A 26,610-nucleotide genomic window follows, 5' to 3' on the forward strand; every position below is an offset into this window, starting at 1 on the left:
TGCTGATTGTTGGGATTTGTTTTAAGGAGCAAGGGATCAGAGTATTTATTAGGTTGTGAAATTTTCATTAACTGGCCTTTCCATAGTGCTAACTTTTATTTTATTTTATTTTTACGTTTCACCTTAAATGCTGAAGCCTCTGCTGTGTTTTGCATCATTTAAGGTGGAACAGGAAAGTAAGTTAGCTAGCTAGCAACTGAGATGAACTACTAGCGAGCTAGTTTATGCTTGTTATGAAGAAAGTGGCCATAAAACAGTGAAAGTATACATTAAACCAGTGTTTTTCAACCACTATTGTGATATTGTAAGGTGTGCCATGTAAAATGATCCAATTTTCTTAATTGCTCATTATTTGGAAGAAACGTATTTTCTTTTGTGTCAGTAGGGGCAGCAGATAGCCTTAATATTCTGAAGCAGGATGAACGAAACAGGAGGACAGTGATGGAGAAGTTTTTGAAAAGGAATAATGCAAACTCTGAACAGGGCCTGGTACAAAATCCAGACCCAATTGAAGGCTCCAGTATGTCAAAAGAAAGCAAAGATGATGAACAGGAGGCAGTACAGCCAGGGATGCGGCCACACCAACTTCATTGTGCTTGATGTTTGGTGAAAAGCTAGCTAACACTGCCATGGTTCCAAGTAAGTTTAAATGCCATCTCCAAACGAAACATCTGATGCTTCAAAACAAGTAGACGGACTATTTTGTTCATAGCTTGAAAAGTGATATCACTCATTAATATACTTAGTGAGTTTAGATGAATTAAGTTACCATACTGTCATAATTAGGCTAAAAAGTGTCATTTTACAACATTTTTGGTTGGTGGTGTGCCGTTGGATTGTGAAAAATGTGAAAGATGTGAAAAATTTGCCGTGGCTCGAGAAAGTTTAATAAACACTGCATTAAACTATGGTAAAATAGTGATTATTGTCATTTTTAACTAGGAAAATACTCTTATTTGTGGGTTTCTTTGGTTGCTTGTGCCTCGTCCATCTTGCCAGTGATTTTCAAAGCCTTCCATTCGGAGTATGCTTCTGAAAAATCTCAGTTTGAAGTAACATTTTGCCCTCCCTCTCCAGCCCAACATGAATTGGGACACCCTACCCCAAAGCATGAACGCTCAAAGCAGAGGGGTAGGGCTAAGTTATAGGGCCGAGGGATGAATTGGGATTGGTATCATTGGATAAGTATCTCTTGTATCTCTATTGCTCATTAATCGTCTTTCCTTATTTTACACTGTACAATCATCAAATATACAGTAACCCTCACGCACATCCCACACTCCACCACTCCAAACACACACAGCCATAAAAAAATCCATAAAAACGATGATATCATTGAAACAAAGGTTTTACTTTATTCGAAAATCATACATGAGACCTGTAGGTCGAGAGAGTCAACAGAAATTCCCTTTACAAAAGCGGAGAGGCTTCCGTCTCCGAACATTATGTACAAACTCAATGAGACCAAAGCATGAGATTTATTTATTGTTGGGAGGGGGGAGGGGTGTTGCTGATTGTCGGCTAGACACGGACGGGTGTTTCTGCATGTAACCGGGACGCTGTTCTCCTCAGTTTCGGGCAGGAAAGGCCACTCGCGAAGCTCTCGGAGCTGACGTTGTGGCTATGTGAAAAAGAGTAATGAGGCATTTGTAAAATACACGGCGACACTAAATAAACAGCAGATACAAAGCAATTTGCAAAGTAAACAGAGCCACCGCTCGCAATCAATTCTGCACTGGCACCAGCAATAGTGGTTAATGTGTGTTTTGGGTTTTCAGCGACCTGCTCTGAAGAAAACTCTTATTTTTATTGGGGGGAAAACAGCACCGTTGTGTACAGGTCTTGCTAATTCTTCTTTTAGTAGAGATGTAGAAAAGTTAGAGAAGCTAGAAACGCTAGAGCTAAAACTGAATTCAAACTTCAGTAACACTTCAGTAACACGTCCTGTATTTATAATGCATTTTAAATAATGCATTAACAGTATGATGCCTTGTGTGGCATACTTAATGCTGTATGATGATCATGTAATAAGCCTCCAGCCAACAGGCTTATGTGAGGCTTATATGATCCAAACACCATCTAGTGCTGTCTATCACCCAGATGGGGTCCGTTTTTAACCCATCCTGGTCCAATCACAGGTCCTGATGGGTTGTGCCCCACATGGGCACCATTATCTAGGCACAACTCTGACCAATAAGTATGAGAAAAGAACAATGGACAGATGGATGGATGGACAGATGGATGGATGGATGGATGAATGTCTAGGGCTTTGTGATTTTTGAAATTGAGGTTAAAAAAGAGATGTCGTTTTACACACCCATTTACAACCCTGTTATTTGGCCCTAGAATTAAACCAGCTGTTTTCTTCTTTAATGGTGGGTTAGGATATGATCTAATAAGCTCTACTCTGATTGGCATGTGTTTACTTTACTTTATCTTTAGCTCATACAGCTCATACAGAATTTCAGGTATGTGTGTTTTTTTTTTTGTATATTTTGCTTTTTTTCTGACATTTTTTTTTTGTCCAAACCCAAATAGCGGGTGTACAATGTGCTGGAAACCACAGACCAAAGTTTGGTCCAATCAAACAGGCAGTCTTGGTCCAGATTAACTGTTTAATGATCCAGTTCTGACATTTGCAATGTAAAAAACACTATTTTGAATGGTTCAGTTCCGATTAGGGATTAATCAGTCTATCATCACTCCCTAAACAATAGAAGAAGAAAAAGCAGTGGTGCTGTGCTGATACTGTATGATATCTGAATCCTTCCATGTTCATGCGCTTGACAGAACAGTATGGGTGCAATTGCTTACCATTGAGACTCCTATATCTACTGTTACTGTAGACTAATACTTATTTATTACAGAAAAGAGAAATAAAAACAATCAGAAAGAATTCAATCTGATTATTCTTACACTTATTCTGGCTTGTGATACACCTGCACTCCAAAGGGAGTCAGATTATGGCAGGGAGTCAAATTGAGTACAACACCTGAACAGGTAACTCTCTAAAATGACAACATTCTACAAACCAATCATTGTCAAGTCTAGAGAGAAGCAGCCCCCATAGCTGATGAAGACGACAGGATGGAACAAAGTTATTTAGCTTTCTTACTTAAGCCAAAGTGGGCTAAATGTATACAAATTTAATCCTTTGTTTGGACTTTTAATTTTCAATATAAAATTCAACATATATAATATATGCACTGTGTGTATGTCAATTTGGGGGCATAAAAATCGTGGTAATAATCAATGTTAAAAAAGAAATCCGATGAGCCTTAGAGTAGCACAGCGGGCTAAGGAGCTGCCACTATTTTCAGGAGATGGCTGTTTCGAATCCTGTTCATGTAGCTTGCCATCAGCTGCCGGAGCCCTGAGAGAGCACAATTGGCCTTGCTCTCTCTGGGTCGGTAGATGGCGCTCCCTCCCCACATCAATTCAAAGGGTGATGTCGATCAACACAATGTGTCTGTGAGCTCTTGTATCAGAACCGAGTCGCTGCGCTTTCCTCCGAGTGAGCTGTGATGCTACTGGACAATGCTGCATCAGCAGCAGTTTAAAAAGAGGCGGTGGCTGACTTCACATGTATTAGAAGAGGAGGCATGTGCTAGGCTTCATTCTCCTGGTGTTTGGGCATTACCAGTGATAGGGGAGATAAGTGGATTGGATAACTGACTGTGTAAATTGGGAGAAAATGGGATAAAAATGTAAATAAAATTATATATATATATATATATATATATATATATATATATATAAAAAAGAGACCTGCATGAAATGGATCTGAGCAAAAGGGTTACGATGCTAGTGATGCTAGTTAATAAGTTAGGACTGTTCATATATATAGATATATTCTATATCTGTTGTTTTTTTTTTTACAACAACACTGCATTTGAGCTTTACAATTTACCGCTTCATTGTACGGAACTCTCATTACTCAACTATGCCCAGATCTGAACTGCATTATTACTTTACGTCATGTCTTTAATCATTACTGAGTGGAGTACATTTACGATTTTTTTTTTTGCCAGTTAAAGCCAGCGGGCAGTGCGGTAAACAAAAATTATGATTATGCTTAAATGTAAAAAAATAGTATTGATTTCTGGTCGTGGTGATTTATGGCTGGAGTGGCTCATGTGCAGCGCTGATGCGATGCGTGGCCCCGCCGCCCGCCGTTATCTGTTTAGCCCAGCGACTTGCTGCTTATCCGCTTAATTAAAATGCTATTTATTATTACTTAGTGCTAAGTCAAACGAGATTTCTATTGCCCTTTTAGTTTTCATTTAGCGAGCCAGTTAACAAATAATTACATTTGCTTTCCAGATAACAGCCCCTCTCTAATGATCACAGTGTTCTCAATCTTCATTACCTTTGCTTCAGAGACCAAATGACTAAATTACCGTTGGGGTCATATGGAAAATCCATTAGCAAAAAAAAAAAAAAAAAAAAAAAAGAAAAGTGTGGCTTAAAAACACAAGCATGCATCATAACAGGGCAGAAGTGCCTTCATTAATCATACAGTGCAAAAAAAAAAAGAGTCTTTACATAATCATACCAGGGACTATTTAAGAGCTACACAGAACACTACTCATAGCTCTTCCTCTGAACCCGGGAATTACATTGATTTTTCTAATTACATTGCTGAGATGTAAACAAAGTCATTCTGAGTGGCTGAATCAGGCTAGATGTGGTTGGATGTGAAAAGCGCTGTTCACTAACAGTGATGGTGAATGGATCCAAACACGGATTCAAGAGCTTAAAGCCTCAAAAAGCTCCTTTACAGACTGAAAGTAATCGCATGATATGATTATAATAAATGTTTAAAGAGTACACATACACTCATCTTTAGAGAACAGTTAGTGTTGAAAGGCAAAGTTATGAATTATTCAAAATTTAGACTGATACTAGCAGCAGTATTTGGGGGAGCATTGTCCTGTTGGAATAGAGCACCAGAAAAGGTACGTTCAGAAAAGGTAAGGCCACTGGTTTCAGGACCTTATTAACGTAACGCTGGGCTGTCAAACTGACCAATGGTGATCTGGCACTGGATGAAAAAGATGCACCCTACATCATGACACCAATTTGTTGCAAGAAGACAGTTGACGTACATGTTATGAGAAACAGAGAAAGAGTTTTAGATTTTTGTTGAAATATGAGTCTGTTTGTGTGAAAAATGAGAACATAACCTGTAAGCATTCTGTTGGTGAGAAAACATACATGGAAACACCATAGAAGACGGCTGATGTAAAATAAATTTAATATGAAACTGAAAAAAAAACTGGGATAAATAACATTTAAAATCATAGTAAAAACATTGAAACGTGAATATTTGAAAAGTTTAATTGTTTAATTGTGAAATTTGAATTGAAAACTGTCTAAATAAAAATGTTGAATGATATAGTTCAAACAACGCATGGGTTTACAGTGTATAAGCTGATCAAGGAAGGTGATCAGCCCCTCTAACACAACCACTGGCCCTAGACTGCCCTTCCCACTGTCTGAAGCCCCCTACCCCCCCACTGGAAATGGTCTAGAAACGCTGCTGACTGTTATGGAAAACAGTACAAACTGTTTGTACTCAATCAAAAAAAGACTGTGTAAGGGTGCTTTCACACCTGCCTCGTTTGGTCCGGACTTTTGGACTTTTCAGTTTGGTCCGAACCAAAGTAGCAGGTGTGAAAGGGGCCGCAAACTTCGGTCCGGACCATAGGACCAGATTTTGGTCCAACCAAGAGAGGTGGTCTCACCTGCAGTGTGAAAGCGCTTTTCTATATGGTTTGAAATTTCGGACCAATTACAGGAAGCTGAGCAGGCGTTCCTCAACAGCCAACGGCAGCAGCAGAAGAAAAATGAGCCGTGGAAGCACATGGGGCGAGGAGGAGACGAAATGTTTAATTGAAATTTGGTGTGATGAACATGTGAAAAGTGCCTGAAGTTGCTGCTGCTGGTATAAAAACTACAATAGCAGCACAACTATTGATACGAAATTAATCTGTTCATTCATTTTATCCTTATCCTGGAAAGGCTTCCCGCCGAATGAACCAAATGCTGAATTGTCAACACGCCAATGTCAGACGCATGTCCTTCTAAAACCAATCAGCATCAAGTTAAGGAAAACGCATCGATACGTAAGTGATGATGAAAGGACGTAGGAGTATCACACAAAGGTCTTTGGTGCGCTCCCTAAACTGCAGTGTGAAAACTACAATGTAGAAAACACAGGAATCTTGGTTCGGACCACGGTCTGGACTTTCAGGTGTGAAAGCACCCTAAATGTGCTGTCCACTGCAGAACACCTTCTTCTATAACTGGGGCCGCGGTTCTAACCTGGCTCTACTTCACAGCGACGGACGATTTATAGACCGAGCTCTCCACCGCGCTCGCGGGGGCATCGCCCATCCCGTCTGGCCGTTCACGGACGTGTGCTCGTATTTCTGGATGTATGTTTATTCTCCCCGAGACAACAGAGTCATCAGTCACCGCTCTCCGAGGCTAATTTAGCGGAGGCCTTTTAAACGCTCCGACGTGGCTCACGCCGTTCATCAAAGCCGAGCGCAGCGCTCGCTCACTCTCTCACTCGCACGCTCGCTCTCTCCCGCCGACGCCAAAGCCCTGATTACTGATCATCTGTCTGCTCATGCTGCACCGCAAACACAAAACACACCACCTATTTACTACACGCGCCATTCAGCGCCGGTCAGAGACACGGACACGGTCTGCTGACCAGAAACGAAGAGCCAAAAAAGAAGACTGGCACAGGAACGAATACGAAAGTGTGTGTGTGTGTTTGTGTGTGTTCTATTTTCACTTTTTACCATCTGTACAACAACAACAAAAAAAAAAACAAAAAAAAAATGTAGAGTGCAATGATGCTGTATATGAAGTATGTCTAAAAGCAATCTCACCGTTCTTCACTTAGAGTTAACCCTTAGAAGTCAATAACCCTCAGTTGCCAATGGCGATAAAAAAAAAACAGAAGCATGGGGTAGGTTGTTCATTTGCTCCTGTAACAGGAGAAATATTTGCTTCCTATTTTTGTGTATTAACCCTTTAATGCCCTCCCCCAATAAAAAAAAGTGCTGAAATATCTTTCAGATTTCGTATTGTTCGTTTTTTTTTTTGGAGAAATTCCCCTCCAAAAAAAAGAAAAGCATGGGGTAGGTTGTTCATTTGCTGTAACAGGAGAAATATTTACTTCCTATTTTTGTGTATTAACCCTTTAATGTCTTCCCCCCAAAAAAAGTGCTTGAATATCTTTCTGATTTTGTATTATAATTCTTTTTTTTTTTGCAGAAATTCCCCCAAAAAACAAAAGCATGGGGTTGGTAGTTCATTTGCTGTAACAGGAGAAATATTTACTTCCTATTTTTGTGTATTAACCCTTTAAGGTCCTCCCCAACAAAAAATAAAAGTGCTTAAATATCTTTCTGATTTCGTATTGTTCGCTTTTTTTGAGAAATTCCCAAAAAAATAACAAAAACATGGGGTAGGTTGTTCATACAGGAGAAATATTTACCTTCTTTTGTTCACGTATTAACCCTTTAACGTCCTCCCCAATAAAAAAAAGTGCTGGAATACATCTTTCTGATTTTGTATTATAATTTTTTTTTTTTGAGAAATTCCCAAAAAATATTGTGTTAATATAGTGTTTTTTTTTTTTTTTGTATTTAAAGACCCCAGTTTTTAAAATAGTCACCTCTATTGAAAATTGGTGAGATATCACAATGTGAATGTAAAATCAGAACACGAACCCATACTATGAAAAAATAAATAAATAAAGTGAATTTGGTACAACATATTACATAATTCCATTCATCAAAACATCAGAAACTATAATATCCAAATAAATTATAGTTTGCCATAAAAAAAATCCACCCAAAACCCAAAACAGTCCTCATGTGTGATTGATGTGATTTATGGGTAAAAACTAAAAAGGCGAATGACAACTGACAGACACAGCGCCCTCTAATGGAATCTCTAGTGGCCGATTGTTAGAGATAACACACTCAGGTTGAGGTCTCTTTAATAAAATATAGTGACTCAAAATGTGCTGTAGCAAAGCGTTGAGCAGAACATTAAGGGGTTAACATGTAAAACAGAACATCGATGTGATTAATGGTGTAATTCTATTTAAATCGCTTAGAAAAATTACAGTACTATAGTCTATCAGTCTCAGACTTTTAAGGGTTAAGTATTCAAAGTGAAAACAGCTGTAAAATACATGTGGTGTTCACTCTGCGGATTGACATGAATTGCGTGAAGTCTAGAATCATTAAGCCTAGAGGCGTCGCCTCGTCGTTCTCGTCATTCTCGTTCTCTGAAGGAACCCAGTCTAAGGTGCCTTCAATCCCTACAAACTGTCCAGTCTGGACTTTTCATTAAAAAAAAAAAAAAACAAAAAAACAGCTCCCAACCAATTCCTGCTCCTACAGTCAGCAGCCAGTTCTCAGCACACGAGGCAGAACCTGACACTACAAACACATTTGTTTCTGGAGCCAGAAGCCAGTGAAGGAGATAAATGGGTTTAATCCAACAAGGCCTCCTCCATCTATTGGCTGCTTCTACGTTCTCCCCATATACAAGGAGACAGGAAGCGAACGAGAGAGAACTAGTTCCTCTTGAAGAGAATTTGCTCCAAAAGAAAAAGAAATAGAATAAAACACCTAAAACACTCAAAGAAAACAGTTGGGGGGGTTAATTTTTCCTATTCTGGTTTCCATGTTCTATGTTCAAGAACTTGGATTTGAGAATCGCTTTGAGAAGCTAAAGATTGAACGATGGTCAAGGCTTCATTTGATACATAAAAACAAAAGAAAACAACTAAGCTGTACGCCAACTAAGCTCTTGGACGTGAGGCTATGCAGAAAAGATACTTTATACAACATTTGCAGGACCTCACAAGGCAATATGTCTGGAAAAAAATCTGTCTGGAGTTTTCCTTTCCCTTTATTTTGTTGTTTCTCAGAGAAAAACAAAAACAAAAGAGTGTGTCAGTGTTCTTGGCTGCTCGATTCGTATCGATTTTTCTTTTTTCTGTTTCCCGAAGAACCTGTGAGTCATATAAATGTTTGACAAAACAGAAACATACAGATATCGATCAGAGAACACTGGTACAGGGCATCGGGACTACTCGGGGGTTTTGATTAATCGCCGTGAAGGCAGAACGCCTCCCAACGTCTCTGCAGAAAAGAACCAAAACTGCGACTGCAACCGTATTCCCGGACACGGCGGCAGGGGGCCCGTTCTTCTCACTCGTCCGTGAGATCCTTTCTTTAGTCTTGACAACCACATCCTAAGTCCAGGCTTGGCATCACGTTGTGGTTCGAAATTCCAAGTGCATTGAAGGACACTAGAATCCTAGAGCTTGTCCTCAGAGGATCTTATCGCACCAGGCCACGGCAACACCGCGGCGTCTCTTGTTTTTGACGTTGTGTTCGTTTTTTTTTCTTCTTTTATTTTGTACAACCGTGTCTCGGCTGATAATCGATGCCAGGATATCTTCTCCCACACACAGAATTGCTCCATATTTTGTCCTCCCACCCACCTCTTTCAAGTATCAGTGAGTCATTGGCACTCTCTCAAATACGATTGTTCATTTCCATCAAGTCCTTGACTGAGCGGACGACTGAGCGGATGCAAATCCGCGGCTAGGAGGAGAAGATATTGCTGCTGTCGCTGTGCCCGTAGAGGTCAGCCAGCTTCTTGAAGCGCGGCCCCCAGTCGCTCAGGTAGTCGTAGCTCTGCTCCGAGTCCGTGCTGAGCGACTCCAGCGAGCTGAGGGACTCGGCCACCGAGCCGCTGCCCTCGAAGGCGTACGTCTGCAGGGAGTCGTACGGCGGCGCCGAGGGATCGACGTCGGCGTTCTTCAGCCGGTCCCATATAAAATCCCGGAAGATGCCGTTGTCGGGGGTGATCTTGTACGGTGGCGGGCGTGAGCAGTACAGCGTGGGCACCTCGGGCGTGACGTCCCGCCGGGCCTTGCTGTCTCTGGCCACGTTGAGGTTGCGCAGGGCAACCATGTCAAAGGCCTCGGTGTCCTCCTCGCCACCGCCCTCGTCATCGTAGCGCACGATGTTCTCGCGTACGTCACGGTCTTCATCCAGGATAAGTGGCTCCTTCTTCCTCTTCCGTACCGTCACAATCAAGAGCACCAACACTGCGGAGAAACGAAGAAAAACACAATGTTAACGAGATTAAAGGCACTGCTTTCTTGAAATGACCCTGCAAATGAACCTGAAGTTTTAGAAACCTTCATAGAAAAGTTAATTTTTTCTTGTCATTCATTTAAAAAAAGATTCTCCCCAATTTGCAAAGCCAATTATTGCTCTTCCCCCCAAATTTTCCCAACACTTGGATGGAGAAGACACCGCTGATACAGTACACGATACAGCCACTGACAATTTTCCAACTGCCACTAATCATCCGACAGCAGACGCCTGTACTGACCAATAATATAACACTAGAAGTGCCATCTACCTACCCTTGAGGGAGCAAACCAATTGGGCTGTCTTGGACTCTGGCTGCTGATGCCAAGCAGCCTGATCCAGGATTCAAACCTGCAAACCTCGGCCTGTATTGGCAGTGCCTTAGTCCACCTGCCCACTCTGAACCCTTTTTAATATAATATATTTCAATTTTGTTGTTTCACACCTAGGGTCCTATTTTAGCTATGGATAGTGTACTGGTTTAGGGCATGTCTGTGTGTCTTTGGTATCGTAAGGGCACAAATTCTGTTCATCAATGTGTTTTAGGTGTGTGACATGAAATAAATTAATCAGTGTGTTGCTTCCCATTCCCTTTAAGAGGCAGGTGAGCTCTGACTTTGGCGCGTTGGTATCTTAACAGTGCAGTGCTTTGTGTGTCTCAGCAGATGATACTGACCTGTGTGCCATCAGCATATTTAAGGGAACAGCAATGTTATTTTATTCTGTATTCTGTTTATTGTTGAGCTAAAAGTCGGGTTTGAGCTCTGCAGCGCGTCCCTGTGTGTGTGTTTAATAAGCGGGGATACACCTATAGGAAAGAACTCTGATAGTTGACTGTTGTTGGGGTTTTATTCAGGCAAAGGTGCACCTGTGTTTTCTGCCACTAAAATAGCAATAAGCCAGAAAATGACCTGAACACACCTAACTTCTATACCACCACACCCATGTGATGGCACTTTAACGGCGAAGGGAGTGAAAATAGACTGTTGAGGTGATGTGAGATAGCAAAATGCATTGCAGCACGCCTTCCACAGGGTGTAAAGTGTTTCTAAGTCTTTGTACAGTCCTATGTTTGTTTTTGAAAGGGCAAATAATACGCAACAGAAAGGAACCATTGGAGTTTATATACAATTCTGTCAGAAGAGACTAATGATGAAAGCCAGCTGCAGGCCTACGCACAACTGATTCACGCAATAAAAAAAAACCTTCACACCAGACTGTTACTGTTAAAAACTTCATTAAATATTTGCAACTGGGAGCCTTTTAGCCTTTGAACCTTTTAAAATCGAATCTTGCCTCAGACACAGCGGAACACTTACGACTCCAGATAAATAACAAATTAATAAATATATAAAAAGATAAAACTGGAAGTTGGTGCGAAATCAGCGAACGCAAGGGGAGATGGTATCTCCGCCATATTTATGACACTGCACCAAAGAAAGCTCCCCATTACACGCTGCACCAGAGAGCATTTCTATTATTTCTGAGCTGGAATGTTGTGTAGCGCCCACAAGATAACTGGTATTATCTCTGCAGTTCAATTAAGCCAGATCAGGTACATTAGCTTTATCAATATATTCATCAGATTGGGCTGTAGCGCCTTTAGCGGCGCCGCTGACAGATCTGGAGTAAGAGGTGTTTTATCACGGGGAGTGCAGGGACAGAGCCTGTTACGGAGTTAGATTTATCTGATTTAATCACCTTATTACATGCTTTAGTCAATTACGGTCGACTACTGTGCACTTACCCTCCCCTCCCTCCTGCACAGATACACGAAGAGACAGTGCCTGTTAGCACAAAGCAGCTCTGTGCTAATCCTTGGGTATTTTTAGCTTTAATACTCGGTGCAAGTGTCTACCTTGAAATAAATAGCTGGATTTGACTGAAAAAAAAAACTATTTGACTATTTGTTTTCTTTATTAAAATATTATTTTTCAGCACATATAAACTGTTGAACGTTTCATAACGTCGTCCTTTTCTACTGGAAGGCATTAAGACACAATATACAATATCAAGATTTCCTGATCTTGAAGCTACATAGTAGGCACTTATTGACAATTTTTCAACTATGGGGGACACGAAAGGGGTGTTATCATTCAATCAAGATACTTCCTAACAACATATACAAGTTTGGGTGATTGTAATCGAAATTTGCATACTGCAGTCCCATGACTTTTGGCATATCAGTGTATAAGTCTACTTAGTAAAAGTTTTGTATGATACTGATACAGGTTTGTTGACAGTAACAATAGTGAAACCTATTATGCTCCCCATCCTTATTAAAGTAACACTTAAAGCAGCAGTTCTTAAGATTTTCTTTGAAATTGGGAGGGTTGTGAGACTGGGAGCCTTTTGGAGGGAACAAAATATTCTACATAATGGAATCAGTGTCCTGCAAGGTTTGTTGGGCGTAACTGCTCTTTACATTTTGTGCCAGTATTTAATATAAGAGTGTTTCTATATTATACTCAGCAACCAGGATGTTGCACATGTGGCTTGAGCTGATTCCTACACTATACTATACTCAACAACCAGGATGTTGCACATGTGGCTTCAGCCGATTACTATATTATATTATACTCAGCAACCAGGATGTTGCACATGTGGCTTCAGCCGATTACTATATTATATTATACTCAGCAACCAGGATGTTGCACATGTGGCTTCAGCCGATTCCTTTATTATATTATACTCAGCATCCAGAATGTTTAAAAAGTGGCTTGAGCCGATTCCTTTATTATATATACTCAGCATCCAGAATGTTGCATATGTGGCTTGAGCCGATTACTATATCATATTATACTCAGCAACCAGGATGTTGCACATGTGGCTTCAGCCGATTCCCACATTATATTATACTCAGCAATCAGGGTGTTGCACATGTGGCTTTAGCCGATTACTATATTATATTATACTCAGCAACCAGGATGTTGCACATGTGGCTTGAGCTGATTCCTACACTATACTATACTCAACAACCAGAGTGTTGCACATGTGGCTTCAGCCGATTACTATATTATATTATACTCAGCAAACAGGGTGTTGCACATGTGGCTTAAGCCGATTCCTATAATATACTCAGTATCCGGGGTGTTGGCACATGCAACACTCGCCCCAAATATAAGGCAAGTATATGCATTTGGATATTTAGATTAACGTACATTAAAGGAACTTTTCCAAATGCTCTGTGCAATTACACCTTCTCACCAGAGAGGTCCCCAAATCCCCCAAACTTACGTACTGTTGCTTTAAAGAACATATTTCTTTAAAAGCTTCATCTGGGAACCAATCGTCCTCATAAATAAACACACACCCAGACACATACACACTTAAACCTGTCCAGCTCAGAGTAAGTCCTGTAGAGATTTAAGCCCACCCAGGCCCCTGTGTCTCCTCACTCTCTGTACTGTCATGCTCGCGCTTAGTTAAACCAGCGGCGAGATAAACACACACACACACACACAGACACACACACGCAGTAACGCTGAGATTTAGAGGCGGAAATATGCTGTAAATATGAGGCTCCAGCGGTCACCCTGCCTTCCCCCACTCTCCCACGGACGGCTTAGCCCGCGCCGGCCAGCACTAAATCCTGTTTTATGAGTCCGGCATATGCCTACTGTATCTGCGAAATAAGGCAGGATTATACATCAGTCAAAAAAAACACACCCACCCCCCCACTCCCGCGCCGTCCCCAAAGTGCGGGTCACACACACACACACACACACACACACACACACACACACACACACACACACACACACTATCCGTAATGATAAACAGCAGCCCATGCTAATATCTTCACACCATAAAAAAAAAAATCTATATTATAACAGTGGGAGGGTGCGACGGCAAAGAACAGAAAAAAGATAAGTTCACTTTTTTATTCTCTTTTTTTTAGTGCTGACTTTAAACAAGCACAGCTATTAAATATTTGAAAAAAACGATGCTAAAAGGTGAACCTTTACTGCTTTGGGAAAAATAATACACCTTTTAAAAATGTCCCTGCAAGATCAAACTACAATCGCAAAACTTGGCTTAGGTGTAATATGACTGACAAATCGTGAACCTCAACGACTCTTTTTATCCTTTAAAAGAAAGTGGCATGATAAAAAAAAAAATGAAAAATGGTCTGAATTCAAAATCCGAAATCTATCAACAAATAACAGTTTGACTTCGTATAAATACATGGTGTTTATTTAAAAAATATAAAGGGGAAATAACCTAAAGCGAAAATGACCCTGCTAAAAAATTCCAAGTCAATACAGCTGGACATCCAGAAAAAAAAAAAAAAACATACCTTATAATGGTAGGCTAGCTCTTTAACTGGCTGCCATATTTGTTTCTTTTCTAAAAAAAAAGGATGTCCTGTGGCTTCTGACTCTAAATATACCCAAAAAATGTAACTAGAGAAAGCCTTAGTCAAAACTAATGCATGACATAATAACATAATTAGATAATAACATTCATCAGCAACTTCAAGACAATACGGTGTTGTTGATACTGGAGAGCAGCTCATCACCTTTAGATTGCATTATATTAGAACATGGGTTGCTACAAGAAACAAACCTTTTTTATGTGTCAGTATCTGCCAAACGGAACCTCCAATACCATGTATTCAATGAACGTAGATTTACAATAGCCTTAAAGCTGAAGCTAGCTGAATAAACAACTTGTTTTAAGTTAGCTTGGAAAAGCCAGCTTACTGTTGTTCATAATCTTATTTTTCTATTTGTCTTTATTTTTTAACGCTACTTCTTCCAAATCTTTCCACATGGAAATGCAGTGTTAAGTTTCTCATAAAATTGACGTTTTTAGTAGTTTTTAGACACCACTTTTAAGAGGGCAGCAACCACCTGGCAACACTACATCAACCACCAAAAAATACAGCAAACAGCAAACGTCTACCAACACCAAATCAACCACTTAGCAACACCACAGAAACGACTAACTGTAATAAATACTGAATTCTGGAATTTTTTGTAAATTTCCGTAAAGAGCTTGGAAGCTGGACTATCTTAGCTAAACCAATCTAGAGCTAACACACAGCCAAAAGGAAAGTATCAAATTATTTTTAACGGTAAGATTTGAGAAAGCCTATTGCAATGAGGGACAGAACTAAAAGCTAACCAGCTATCACAACAAGAGGACAGCAACATTATCCAGTAATGCCTAAAAGTCTCCTTTTTTCCATAAGCCCTCAAATCAGTGTTTCATTTAAAATAACAAAGTGGTACAAATACTTGTTCAACCACAATTAAGCATCGTGTATACAGCTCTGGAAAAAAATAAGGACTGCAGTTTCTGAATCAGTTTCTCTGATTTTGCTATTTATAGGTTTATGTTTGAGTAAAATGAACATTGTTGTTTTATTCTATAAACTACAGACAACATTTCTCTCCAAATTCCGAATAAAAACACTGTAATTTAACGCATTTATTTGCAGAAAATGCGAAATGGCTGAAATAACAAAAATGATACAGAGCTTTCAGACCAGAAATAATGAAAAGAAAACAAAAAAGTTCATATTCATAAAGTTTTAAGAGATCAGAAATCAGAATATTTGGTGAAATAACCCTGGTTTTTAATCACAGTTTTCATGCATCTTGGCATGTTCTCCTCCACCAGTCTTATACACTGCTTTTGGATAACTTTATGCCACTCCTGGTGCAAAAATTCAAGCAGTTCAGCTTGGTTTGATGGATTGTGATCATCCATCTTCCTCTTGATTATATTCTAGAGGTTTTTAATTTGGTAAAATTAAAGAAAACCATAATTTTTAAGTGGTATCTTTTTTATTTTCAGAGCTGTACGTGAAGAAATAACATTTAATTGCTTCTGGCACCTTTAAAATCTACACTAAATGGAATTTCAGTCTAATTACACAAGAAGGGTAACCCTTTATTATATAATTCACCATTAAATTAGAGAACAATTTCATGCCATATAAGCATCTGTTTCAGTCACATCTAAAATACAAAATCACAGATGGAATCGTAGTAGAAAACACAGTATATCACCATTTCCAGTGGGTTTATGGTCAATCTGTCTCAGTATAGATGGATATATGAGGTTTCCTACACTTTAGACACCACTCTGCTCTTGTCCTTGACGCCATACCTTCATCCTTGACCACAGAAAGCTTATAAACGTATGTTTCACACATGCCATAGCACTTCTTGCACTGGGTGTTCTTAAACGTGGACATCTGTCCCTCAGCTTTCTTTATTTACTGCATGTCACCACTGGGAAATCTATCTCGCTGCAGGCACAACAGTTGTCCCTCAGGACTCGCTCCATCCAGTTCTACAGGGATTTCTCTCCCAAGCTGAAAGACAGCACAGGGGTACATCTGCCTGAGTGCAGGATTACAGGATGTCCTAGCATGGGGGGGGTTTAGAGGGAAGCTAATGAAGAGAGAAAGAGAGAGTGTGAGAGGGGAGGGATAGGCAGGGTCTGAGAGTGTGTATGTGAGTGTGTGAGAGTGTGTGTGTGTGTGGGAAGGGGAGTAAACATCTAATGATCCGTCCATCGGCCTGCCACCGAGAGTGTGAAATATGGCACTGCACACTCATACTTCATCCTTAGGCATGGTGTAGAGTCCCAGGGCCAGAGAGGCTTAGAGAACCAGAGACTGTGGAAGTGTGGAGACTGTGGAAGCTGCTCACACACCCAAGAGCCACAACCACTGGGGAGGGGCTGAGATTGAGAGACTGGCTCCGGGATTAGAACAGTAAATATCATGGTATCACTTCATTATTGAGTTAAATCAAATTTGGATGAGTTTTTAGTCACGTTCGAATGAAATTTGCTATATTAATCATTTTTATGAACATTAATATTCCAGTGTATTTTCTATTCTGCAAAACGAGCTGTAAAAATAACCTTAGTTTATCATAATCACGTGCGAATGAACAAAATACAATATTTGTTAAAAAGATAAATAAATATTTGCTCAAGTAAAGGTGCACTCTAAGAGCATTCATTTTTATTGTCGATAGCACAGACACTTCGACATGTTGAAATTTATGGTGAACCTTTTACAGTGTTTTATGGTACCACAGTTAAATTAAGAAGACAAAGAATAAGAAAACTTTACACAAGCTAATATGTACCAGTTAAAAAATGTAATAGCCTACATTCATGTTATGAACATGTACAGTAGCTGCTAATGCTAAAACTAAAAGTTAATTCATACATAAAATAAATTTGACAGCAGTACATAAATCAAGTAGCTACTCCCATCTCACTCATTTACACTGAGATTTCTTATCCTGTGTGAATCAATTTTAATCAATTTTACATACATTTACATACAGCACCAGTCGAGATATTTGGACACTCCTTAAATTCAGTGTTGTTTCATTACTTTTAAAATAATCTGCATAGTAGATTAATAATCCCTAATAATAAAGTCATTAAAACTATGAAAGAAAAACATATGGAATTATTTAATAAATAAAAAAGTGTTAAACAGTGCAAAATGGCTTTTAGGTAACAGCTGTGCTGAACTTGTCAAGAGATAATTAATTGAATTTCTTGCTCTCTTAAATTGTTTTAAGAGAGTATCAGTTGTGAAGGAGAGATGTTGGTATACAGTGAATAGCTCTATTTGAATAATGTTCTAATCCATATTATACAAAAACTACTCAACTAAGTAAAGAAAAAATACTTTAAGAAATGAAGGGCAGTCAATACAAAACATTTTAAGACCTTAAATGTATGAGAAAGTTTTCTCAAGTTTATGATGAAACTGGCTCTCATCAGGACTGTCCCAGTTAAGGAAGAGCAAGCCTTACTTCTGTTGCACAGGATACGTTTATCAGAGATGCTGTGGTGTTGCCAGGCGGTTGCTGTGGTTTTGCTAGAGAGCCACGTAAATGCTTCTTCACAGAGTGTTGCTGGTTTGTTGAACACTTTTAAGTTACAACATGATTCCTTATGTGTTCCCTCTTAGTCTGGATGATTTCACTATGTGAAGTGAATGAGAATGTGTATCCAAACTTTTGACTGGTACTCTGTGTCCTGAAGTAAAAATACATTACCCAGTTTTCCTTTGTATAATGAATCCCATCCAAACAGGACTTTAGACAGCTTAAAACGTTTAACCATTCTCCGCTGGTTGTCATGCAAAAGAGGTTCTTGTTATGCATCCAGGATAGATGTGGGTACTTCAGCCTCAGAGAGTAAAAATACATCCCAGGATATTGTCCCCAACTGCCTGCACGGCTCTGCTGCAGCTCAGCTAATCATACACAGCCATCCAGGGAGATGGAATAAAATCCTGAGATTAATTTTTATGGACCTGGAATGTAGCAATACCTCAAGCACACTGTGCCAAATCCACAATCTCACACATAGCTACATTAAACAATGTAGAAACCTCATCATAAGAGAACCCCAGGTGCAACCATATCTTCCGTTTCTCAAGCTGCGCTGACAAAGATCCATTTTTTCTTGACTGTAGACTCGCTTAAAAATGTAATCAAAAGATTTTCTACCAAACAAAAGAGAACCCTGCAGCAGAACCAATCCAAATAATGGCTACCAAACAAGCTAACGATATGTGTAGAACATGGGTTGGGAACTACTTTCTACCCTATAGGGATATTTAATTCTGTTGGTTTCCAATTGATCATGCATTATCTTGGTGAAAAACAGTTACGATTATTTAGATCATCAATGTCACCATTGGGGAATATAAACAGTAGAGCGAGGTGTTCCATATCTGAACTTGCAGATTTGTCCAGAATGACAAAGTGGACTTTTAAGACCAAGATCACCAAGGTTAACAATTGCATTGGTGTTCCAACCAGGATCAAGTCTTAGTTTTTAAGTCTAGGTTGATTAGTTTAGGCTGTGGTTTAAGCTTAAAGTTTGGTCCTCAGTGGTTCAGCTTTGTGGTGCAAAAATATCTTCAGACCATTGTATTGGTTCTACAAAGGACAATGCCATAAAAAAAGCTAGAAATCTTGGATATCTATGGATCCTCAATGGAAGTGGGTTTCAAATCAGTACCTTAAGCACCAATGTCTTGTTTCCTCTGCTCCTAATGCATCTGATTATATAAATACAGTATAAAGAACTCATTAACAAGCCCTTTCTAAGGTTAACTGGTCCTCTTATGAAGGGTAGCAGCACTGCAACTGTGCTCCCAGAAATCTGTCTTCCTGTAGAGTTGAGCTCCAGCCCTATCTGACCCCACTTGATCCATCTAACCACTGCCTTTAGAAATGCTTGACAAGCAGAACTGAGGAGTTCTAGCTTTCGACTAAAGGATATGCCTGCAGGACGGCAGGTCTCTTAGAGCTCCAGGAGTTATAAACCGCTGTTCTGCTCTGCGTTCACTTTGTGAAAACGTAAAAAAAAAAAAAAAACTTTTTAGTATCTACAATGGCTCAAAGGTTTTGCAAATTTTCAATTTTCTGGGAAGAGCAAAAAAGCTTCTAGATAGCTATCCCATATATTACTTATGGACCCATATGCAAACCTCTGATTTCTTTAAAGTAGTTAGAGCCTTACTGAAAAAGACAATTTTAAGATAAAATACTTTCCTTGAAACGTAATCCTGCCTCTTTCCGTAACTCGTTAAAGGAAATGCAAGCCTGCACCCCATCAATGTCCATTACTTCACTAAAGCACTCTGGCTTAAAAAAAAAAAAAGACTCTCTCACCATTTACCAAATGCCAAACTGGGTAGCTTCGCCTGCCCCTCGCCCCTGCCCTGCCGTCACGCGATTATGGCGGGTGTTATATAGACTTTCTGCACAGACTGTACAGTTACTGACCGTTCCCACTTAAAGACGTGATTCAGCTTTGCTGCGGCTCTGACACAAGATGGATGTTCGGCGGGGAGCGGCGGATCAATTTAACATTATCCCCAATTTGCCATAATTGGATTGAGAAAACAATCCATCATGCAGAATCAATTAAACAACAAGTGGGATATTTTTTTTTTTTCTTTTTTTTGCGGGGGGCCTCGTCCTCATCGACCCTGTAAAAATGAGCCATCGCCCGCTAGATTATGCACTGCCACTCTCCTTCTTGCCTGCGCGAGGTTCAGTGCCGGCCGCTCTAACCCCAGGGCAGCAGCCACTAATGGAGATGCAGCCGGAGATATGCTCTGTCTGCCTGTGGACATTTATACGACCGCACTATAGCTGGCCGTGGTTTACAGCACCCGTCTGCCACTGAGCTCGCAGAGCTACTGCATTATCCGCTAAATAAATTGGTGTTTACAGCCATGGAGGCAAGTTCACGCCAGATCTTTATTCGGATATACACTTATAGGGAAGGACTGGGATCGTAAACTAGATCTTGGATTTTTGGTCTAGTATCGGTCTCAACACAATTAGCCAGACAACAACCTTAACCTCTTTGGTTTACAGCAGGTCATCAGTGCTGAGCATTTTTTGTAGTTCAAGGTTATTGTTAATTGCCAGGTTTAAACAAGGTATTTACCTACACCTAACTGTGCCAGACACCACCCCCCAAGACCTCCAAGACCTCCATGTGCTAAACAACTGTATACAATGTCATTTACATAGCTACCAACCATGCTAAGTGCCTAAAAATTAGTAAATACAGTAAATTGGTTGTTCAATTGTCAGCTGTACCCAACAGTCATCTTAGCTTTTAGCATTACCTGCTAATTATGCTAGCTAGTGGACTTCATGTCTAGAAACAAAGAGCTACTGCATTATCCTCTAAATAAATTGGTGTTTACAGCGATGGAGGCAAGTGTATGCTAGATCTTCATTTGGATATACACTTATAGGGAAGAACTGGGATCATAAACTAGACCTTGGATTTTCATCGGTTTTAAGACAATTGGCCACACACCAACCTTAACCTCTTTGGTTTACAGCAGGTCATCAGTTTTGAGCATTTTTTGTGGTTCAAGGTTATTTGTTAATTGCCAGGTTTAAACAAGGTATTTACCTACACCTAACTGTGCCAGACACCACCCCCCAAGACCTCCGAACCCCCCATGTGCTATACAACTGTATACAATGTCATTTACATAGCTACCAACCATGCTCAGTGCTTAAAAATTAGTAAATACAGTAAATTGGTTGTTCAATTGTCAGCTGTACCCAACAGTCATCTTAGCTTTTAGCATTACCTGCTAATTATGCTAGCTAGTGGACTTAACTATAACCTCTTTGGTTTACACCAGGTTTTTTCCTTTTCTTGCTCAGGCAAACCAGGTTTGCGGTTATGTGATAATTTCTAGGTTTAAGCAAGGTATTTACCTGTACCTAACTGTGCCAGATACCAGCCCTCCAAAACCTCCTTCAAAAGTCCTACAAGGGCTCTAAACTGTATGTGAAATAAATTGGTGTTTGAGGCAAGAGTATGCTGGATCCTCATAGGATATGATAGGGACCTTGACATTTTTACTGGACTAAAAATCACCAGGTCATCAATGTAGGAGACAATTTGGTAAATTCCCTGCTCAAACAAACACAGTTCAGCTAATCTATGTGAGAGTTGCCAAGTATAAGTTTGGTGACAGGATGGTTGTGTAAGTGACTAATGCTTACACAGCTAAATGCTAACAACTAGCAATAGCAAGTTGATACTTTCGTCATCTCCAGATGAATTGCTTTGATTGCCTTCTTGATTCCATTACAGAGGCTTTCATCACTACACTGCCTTTTTAAGGTCTTGGTACAGTTTCAGGAAGGTTGCACTTCGGAACTGCAGGTGGCGCTATCACATTTTACAGTATTGGCAATTCAATATTTTTAAACCCTATCGTAAAATTCTCTTTTTTTCCAATGGTTCCTCTGTTGCCTCACTCATGGAAACCTATATAAGGTCAGGCTCACAAAAAGCAAATTACTTTTAAAGTCAACAGATCGTTGTATCTTTTACACTATTTTGTCGCTGTCCTATGAAAAACACTTATCTCCACACGAACGGACCAGTAGAAACTCTTCAAAATGAACTAAAATAAAATAAAAAAATTCATTGACTTATATTGAAAGTTTACAAGGTTTTTTTCTCTTTCCTGTAAAGTTGCTGTTTTGGAGATAATTGTTTTTCATTGGACAGCGACGGTTTGTAAAAATAGTAGTTTTCTTGTAATCAAGAGTCTTTTAGTCGTGGTAGTTTGCACACTACGTAACTGATCAGAGACATGAGGTTACATATTAGACGATCTCTCACCAGGAGGAACACACAATGATACTGAATGCTCATTGGCTATAGCAGTCACCAACAGGTTCAGAACCTGTCCAGTATTTGTTGGAGAATTATGAATCTTAGGGTTCTCGAGAGCTGAGTGAACAGCAATTTTTGAGGCTTTTGTCGCCAATTTTAGAGGCTTTTGTTCACAACCTCTAAAAACAGTTTGCGACTAAAAAATGTGTCTAAAGTCTTGTAGTGTGAACCAACCCTAACATGTTAAGTTTGTACAATAAAGAAAATATGCGTCCTGTATGCATTGAATGTGTATTTAAAGACTAGGTCTCCCCGAATGTTTGATGGGCTAAGCCTCTTAGCTATTGCGTCTCTTTGGTCTGGAGTGTCCCAGAGTGCCCCGGGCTCGACTGACCCCTCTGCCTGTCCACCTGAGGCTGTGGAGTAATGAGGAAAAGGAAGACTCCATGAAACAAAGCCAAAAAAAAAATCATCCGAGCCTGCCACAGCGGATGTCATTATGTGGAGCTGCAACTCTGGATATATTTTTAAATGACCTCCTTGTAGCACTGAGAAAAACTCATTTACAAAACAAAACAGCTGAGACTGAAATGCTTAAACTACTGAACTCCACTCAGTTTGGTATCCGAGTTGGGATTTCATGTAGAAAGACTTGGCAGGCATTGAATGCTGGAGTATAATTATGCTACGTATTATATACTTACAAGATAAAGAGACAAAAAAGAGGATTAAAAAGAAAATAAAGAAGCTTTTTTAAAAGCATCTTCAACAACAACAACAAAAAAAAAGTTGGACAGTACTTTTATGATGAAACATCATGTAAAGCAACTTAATTGCTCTTTAATTATGTTATATACTTATATATAATGAGAGCGCAGTGCATCATACATGTATCTGTACTTGTAACTGTTAAGCATGGTGGTGGGAGCATCATGCTCTTGAACGGTATTGCTGCCAGTGGAACTAATTTAGAGCACAAAGTGGAAGGAAACATAAATTATATCTAATGCTACACTATTCTTCAGCCTAACATTAAAGCTGCAAAATCGATAGCTGTGGTATTTCTGAACGAGGAGGTGCAAAATATTCTAATAAATGGCATCAATGTGCTTCTGCATGCAAGAAAATGGGGTGTCTGGTAGGTCTAATAAATCATTAAACCAAAGAAGTACAGAATTATAACTGAGGAAAGCTGGCAAGCTAAAACAGAACATTGTAACATTGCTTAAGGACTGTCACTTTTAACACTTTTAACCCTTTTTATTTGCCTTTGTCAATTTTATTTTGCTGCATTTTGTCTTCTGTTTTTGAGATATTTCACACTGTTCTGCCTCAAAACTCAAAACCTCAAATACATGGACTAATTTACCCACTGAGATAAAAATCTCATGTAGAAAATCTTAGGAAGAAAGATGTAGCAGGCATTAAATACTGAAGTTTAACATTGATACTCTTTATATACTTATAGAATAAAGAACTTGGAAAAAGAGGATTAAAATCCATCTTTATAACAAACAGCTGGGCACTACCGTTCTGTCTGAACATCATACACAGCTCTGGAAAAAAATAATAGACCATTTAAAAATTATGAATATCTTTGAGTTTACCAAATTAAAAAAAAACTCTGGAATATAATCAAGAGGAAGATGGATGATCACAAACCATCAAACCAAGCTGAACTGCTTGATTTTTTGCACCAGGATTGGCATAAAGTTATCTAAAAGATCCAAAATCAGTGTGTAAGATTGGTGGAGGAGAACATGCCAAGATGCATGAAAACTGTGTTTAAAAACCAGGGTTATTCCACTAAATATTGATTTCTGAACTCTTAAAACTTTATAATATGAACTTTTTTTATTTGCATTATTTGAGGTCTGAAAGCTCTGCATATTTTTTTTGTTCTTTCAGCCATTTCTCATTTTCTGCAAATAAATGCTCTAAATTAAAATATTTTTCTTTGGAATTTGGGAGAAATGCTGTCTGTAGTTTATAGAATAAAACAGCAATGTTCATTTTACTCAAACATATATCTTTAAATAGCAAAATCTGAGAAACTGATTCATAAACTGAAGTGATCTCCTAATTTTTTCCACAGCTGTAGATCAACTTGGTGTGCCACAAATCTAACCGTGCAGTTTAATTATGTTATTACTTATGTAATGAGAGGGTAATACATTTAATTCAAAGATCAAAAGTCATCTTCAAAACAAAACATCTCAGATCGATACATTTAAAGTACTGCATTCCGTATTTATTGGGTCTAATTGGAGCTACAAATAGTTTGACTTGGCTTGACTCAAATTCTACAGCTTAATTACGTTATTAGTTATGTAATTAAAGGAAAGTACATTTAATTGAATTGTCAAAAGTCATCTGCAAAACAAAACATCTCAGATCGATACCTTTAAAATATTAATCTCCATATTTATTAGGTCTAAGTTGGAGCGCAATACATTGTGACACGGCGTGACTCGAATGCTACAACCTCATTCTGTTACTAATTATGTAATTAGAAAGCAATACCTTTAATTAAAGGATCAAAAATCATCTGCAAAACAAAGACAAAGCAATGGAGATAAAGTGTCACTACAGCCTGTAGCCAAGCCAGTCTGGAATATGATTCTGCTGTCTTCGGGTTTGACTAAAGTTGAACTACATATACAAAATAAAAGTCTTCTACAGGAAATTGACTTTTTTTTGTTGTTCACAAACGACCACACTGAGGTGTATCTGAAGAAGTAAATGTTTAACATTATCCAGAGTATCAACACCTACTATACCACTGTTAAGCATGGTGCAGGGAGCATCCTATTACGGTGCTATCTTTTTCTGTACATAGCAAAACGTGGGTAGAATAATTAAGTATAAAAATCTCAATATTTGTCAGCATAACCTTAAACCATTTCATCTATTTGCCATTTTTTATCCACCATTCCTCCTATTCATTCATTTTAAATGCCAAGCTTCACAGCCATATTGATCCACATTCATATTTTGCTGTAACCCCCATTCCATCAACCACCTAGCAACACCTTAGCAACCAACAGCAATACCATATGAACTACAAGCTACAGCACAGCTAAGCAGTCAACCTTTTACTAGTGCTGGGCGGTACGACCAAAAATGTGTATCACAGTATTTTAATTATTTTAATCATGTATTTCTTTTTTTTTTGTGCATGTCTGGGCTTTTATATAGGTTTGTGACTTAATGTACTTAATGTGACTTAATTAGGAGTACATATAATTAAAACATTAAGGCTTTAAATTAAAGGTTTGATTAATATAAGGTTTACTTTGTCCCACAAAATTACACAATATATATATATAGAAAAATGTGACTTTATTATTAGACTTTATAACAGAAAAACAGCTGAAGAATTTAAACAATATACTTAAAAAAAAGATACGCCAACAACTTTAACACAACATCCTTTATAAAACAAAATATTTTTAATAGGTCCATAAACACTATTAACAGAAATAAAATCTTCAAAAATATAAGTGTTCAAAAGAGATATTTCTCAAAAGCTAGCTCTATTGCACAAAAAAGACAAAAAAAATTATATGAATTTATAATATTACTAAGCCATTAGAGGCAATACAGTATTAAAAATGGCCACAATTCCTTTCTTTAACATCCTTCAAGCTAATAACAGTACTAATATATTTAAACAGGGTTATAGTTACTGCTCTTGATGTTTTTTTTCACCTTGTACCCAGAGTTTTAGGGAGTTTTATCACTTGTACTGAATACATGATTTTGTACCCATGACTGATTCTGAGCTTGTCTGGGGGACAAGAGTAACTTTTATCCGAGTTGTGGATCAATTGTGCAATTCCATTTGTCTCTTTTCTGAGCTGCTTGCTGTTGTTTTTCTATTGTACTTGGATAAAAACAATTATATGGTGAGGAACAGCAGAAGGAGCTCCTCATATAAAGTGCTATTCTCATTTTTCTCCAGGCAGTGTTTAGTGTTTGACTTCACAGTGCTGTGGTTAGGTATCACTCCGGTGTGTTAGCTTGTTATGCTAACTTGTTATGCTAACAACACCTTCATAAGTACAATACACTTATCGCCTCTCGTGGTTCTACCACCAGTGTCCCTACCTTTCTTTTTTTTCTTTCTTGCTTTCCCTCTTTCTTTCTCCAACAGGACAATGCTTATCCACATACTGCTGACATGTTTTCAACTATTTCTAGCAGCCCATTCCTCATAACTTGTTCCCACTACATA

General features: G+C 38.9%; 1 protein-coding gene across 1 annotated transcript in view; it reads right to left on the reverse strand.

Moving 5' to 3' along the window:
* Window positions 1-1,330: 1,330 nt before the first annotated feature.
* cdh7a (cadherin 7a) overlaps window positions 1,331-26,610 on the reverse strand; it is a 142,973-nt gene continuing 117,693 nt past the window's right edge. Inside the window, 1 exon segment of the mRNA XM_049478526.1 lies at window positions 1,331-10,156. Coding sequence (XP_049334483.1) covers window positions 9,648-10,156 — 509 coding nt within the window. The 3' untranslated portion in view covers window positions 1,331-9,647.

Source organism: Astyanax mexicanus, chromosome 4, assembly GCF_023375975.1.
Source record: "Astyanax mexicanus isolate ESR-SI-001 chromosome 4, AstMex3_surface, whole genome shotgun sequence".
Lineage (NCBI taxonomy): Eukaryota > Metazoa > Chordata > Actinopteri > Characiformes > Acestrorhamphidae > Astyanax > Astyanax mexicanus.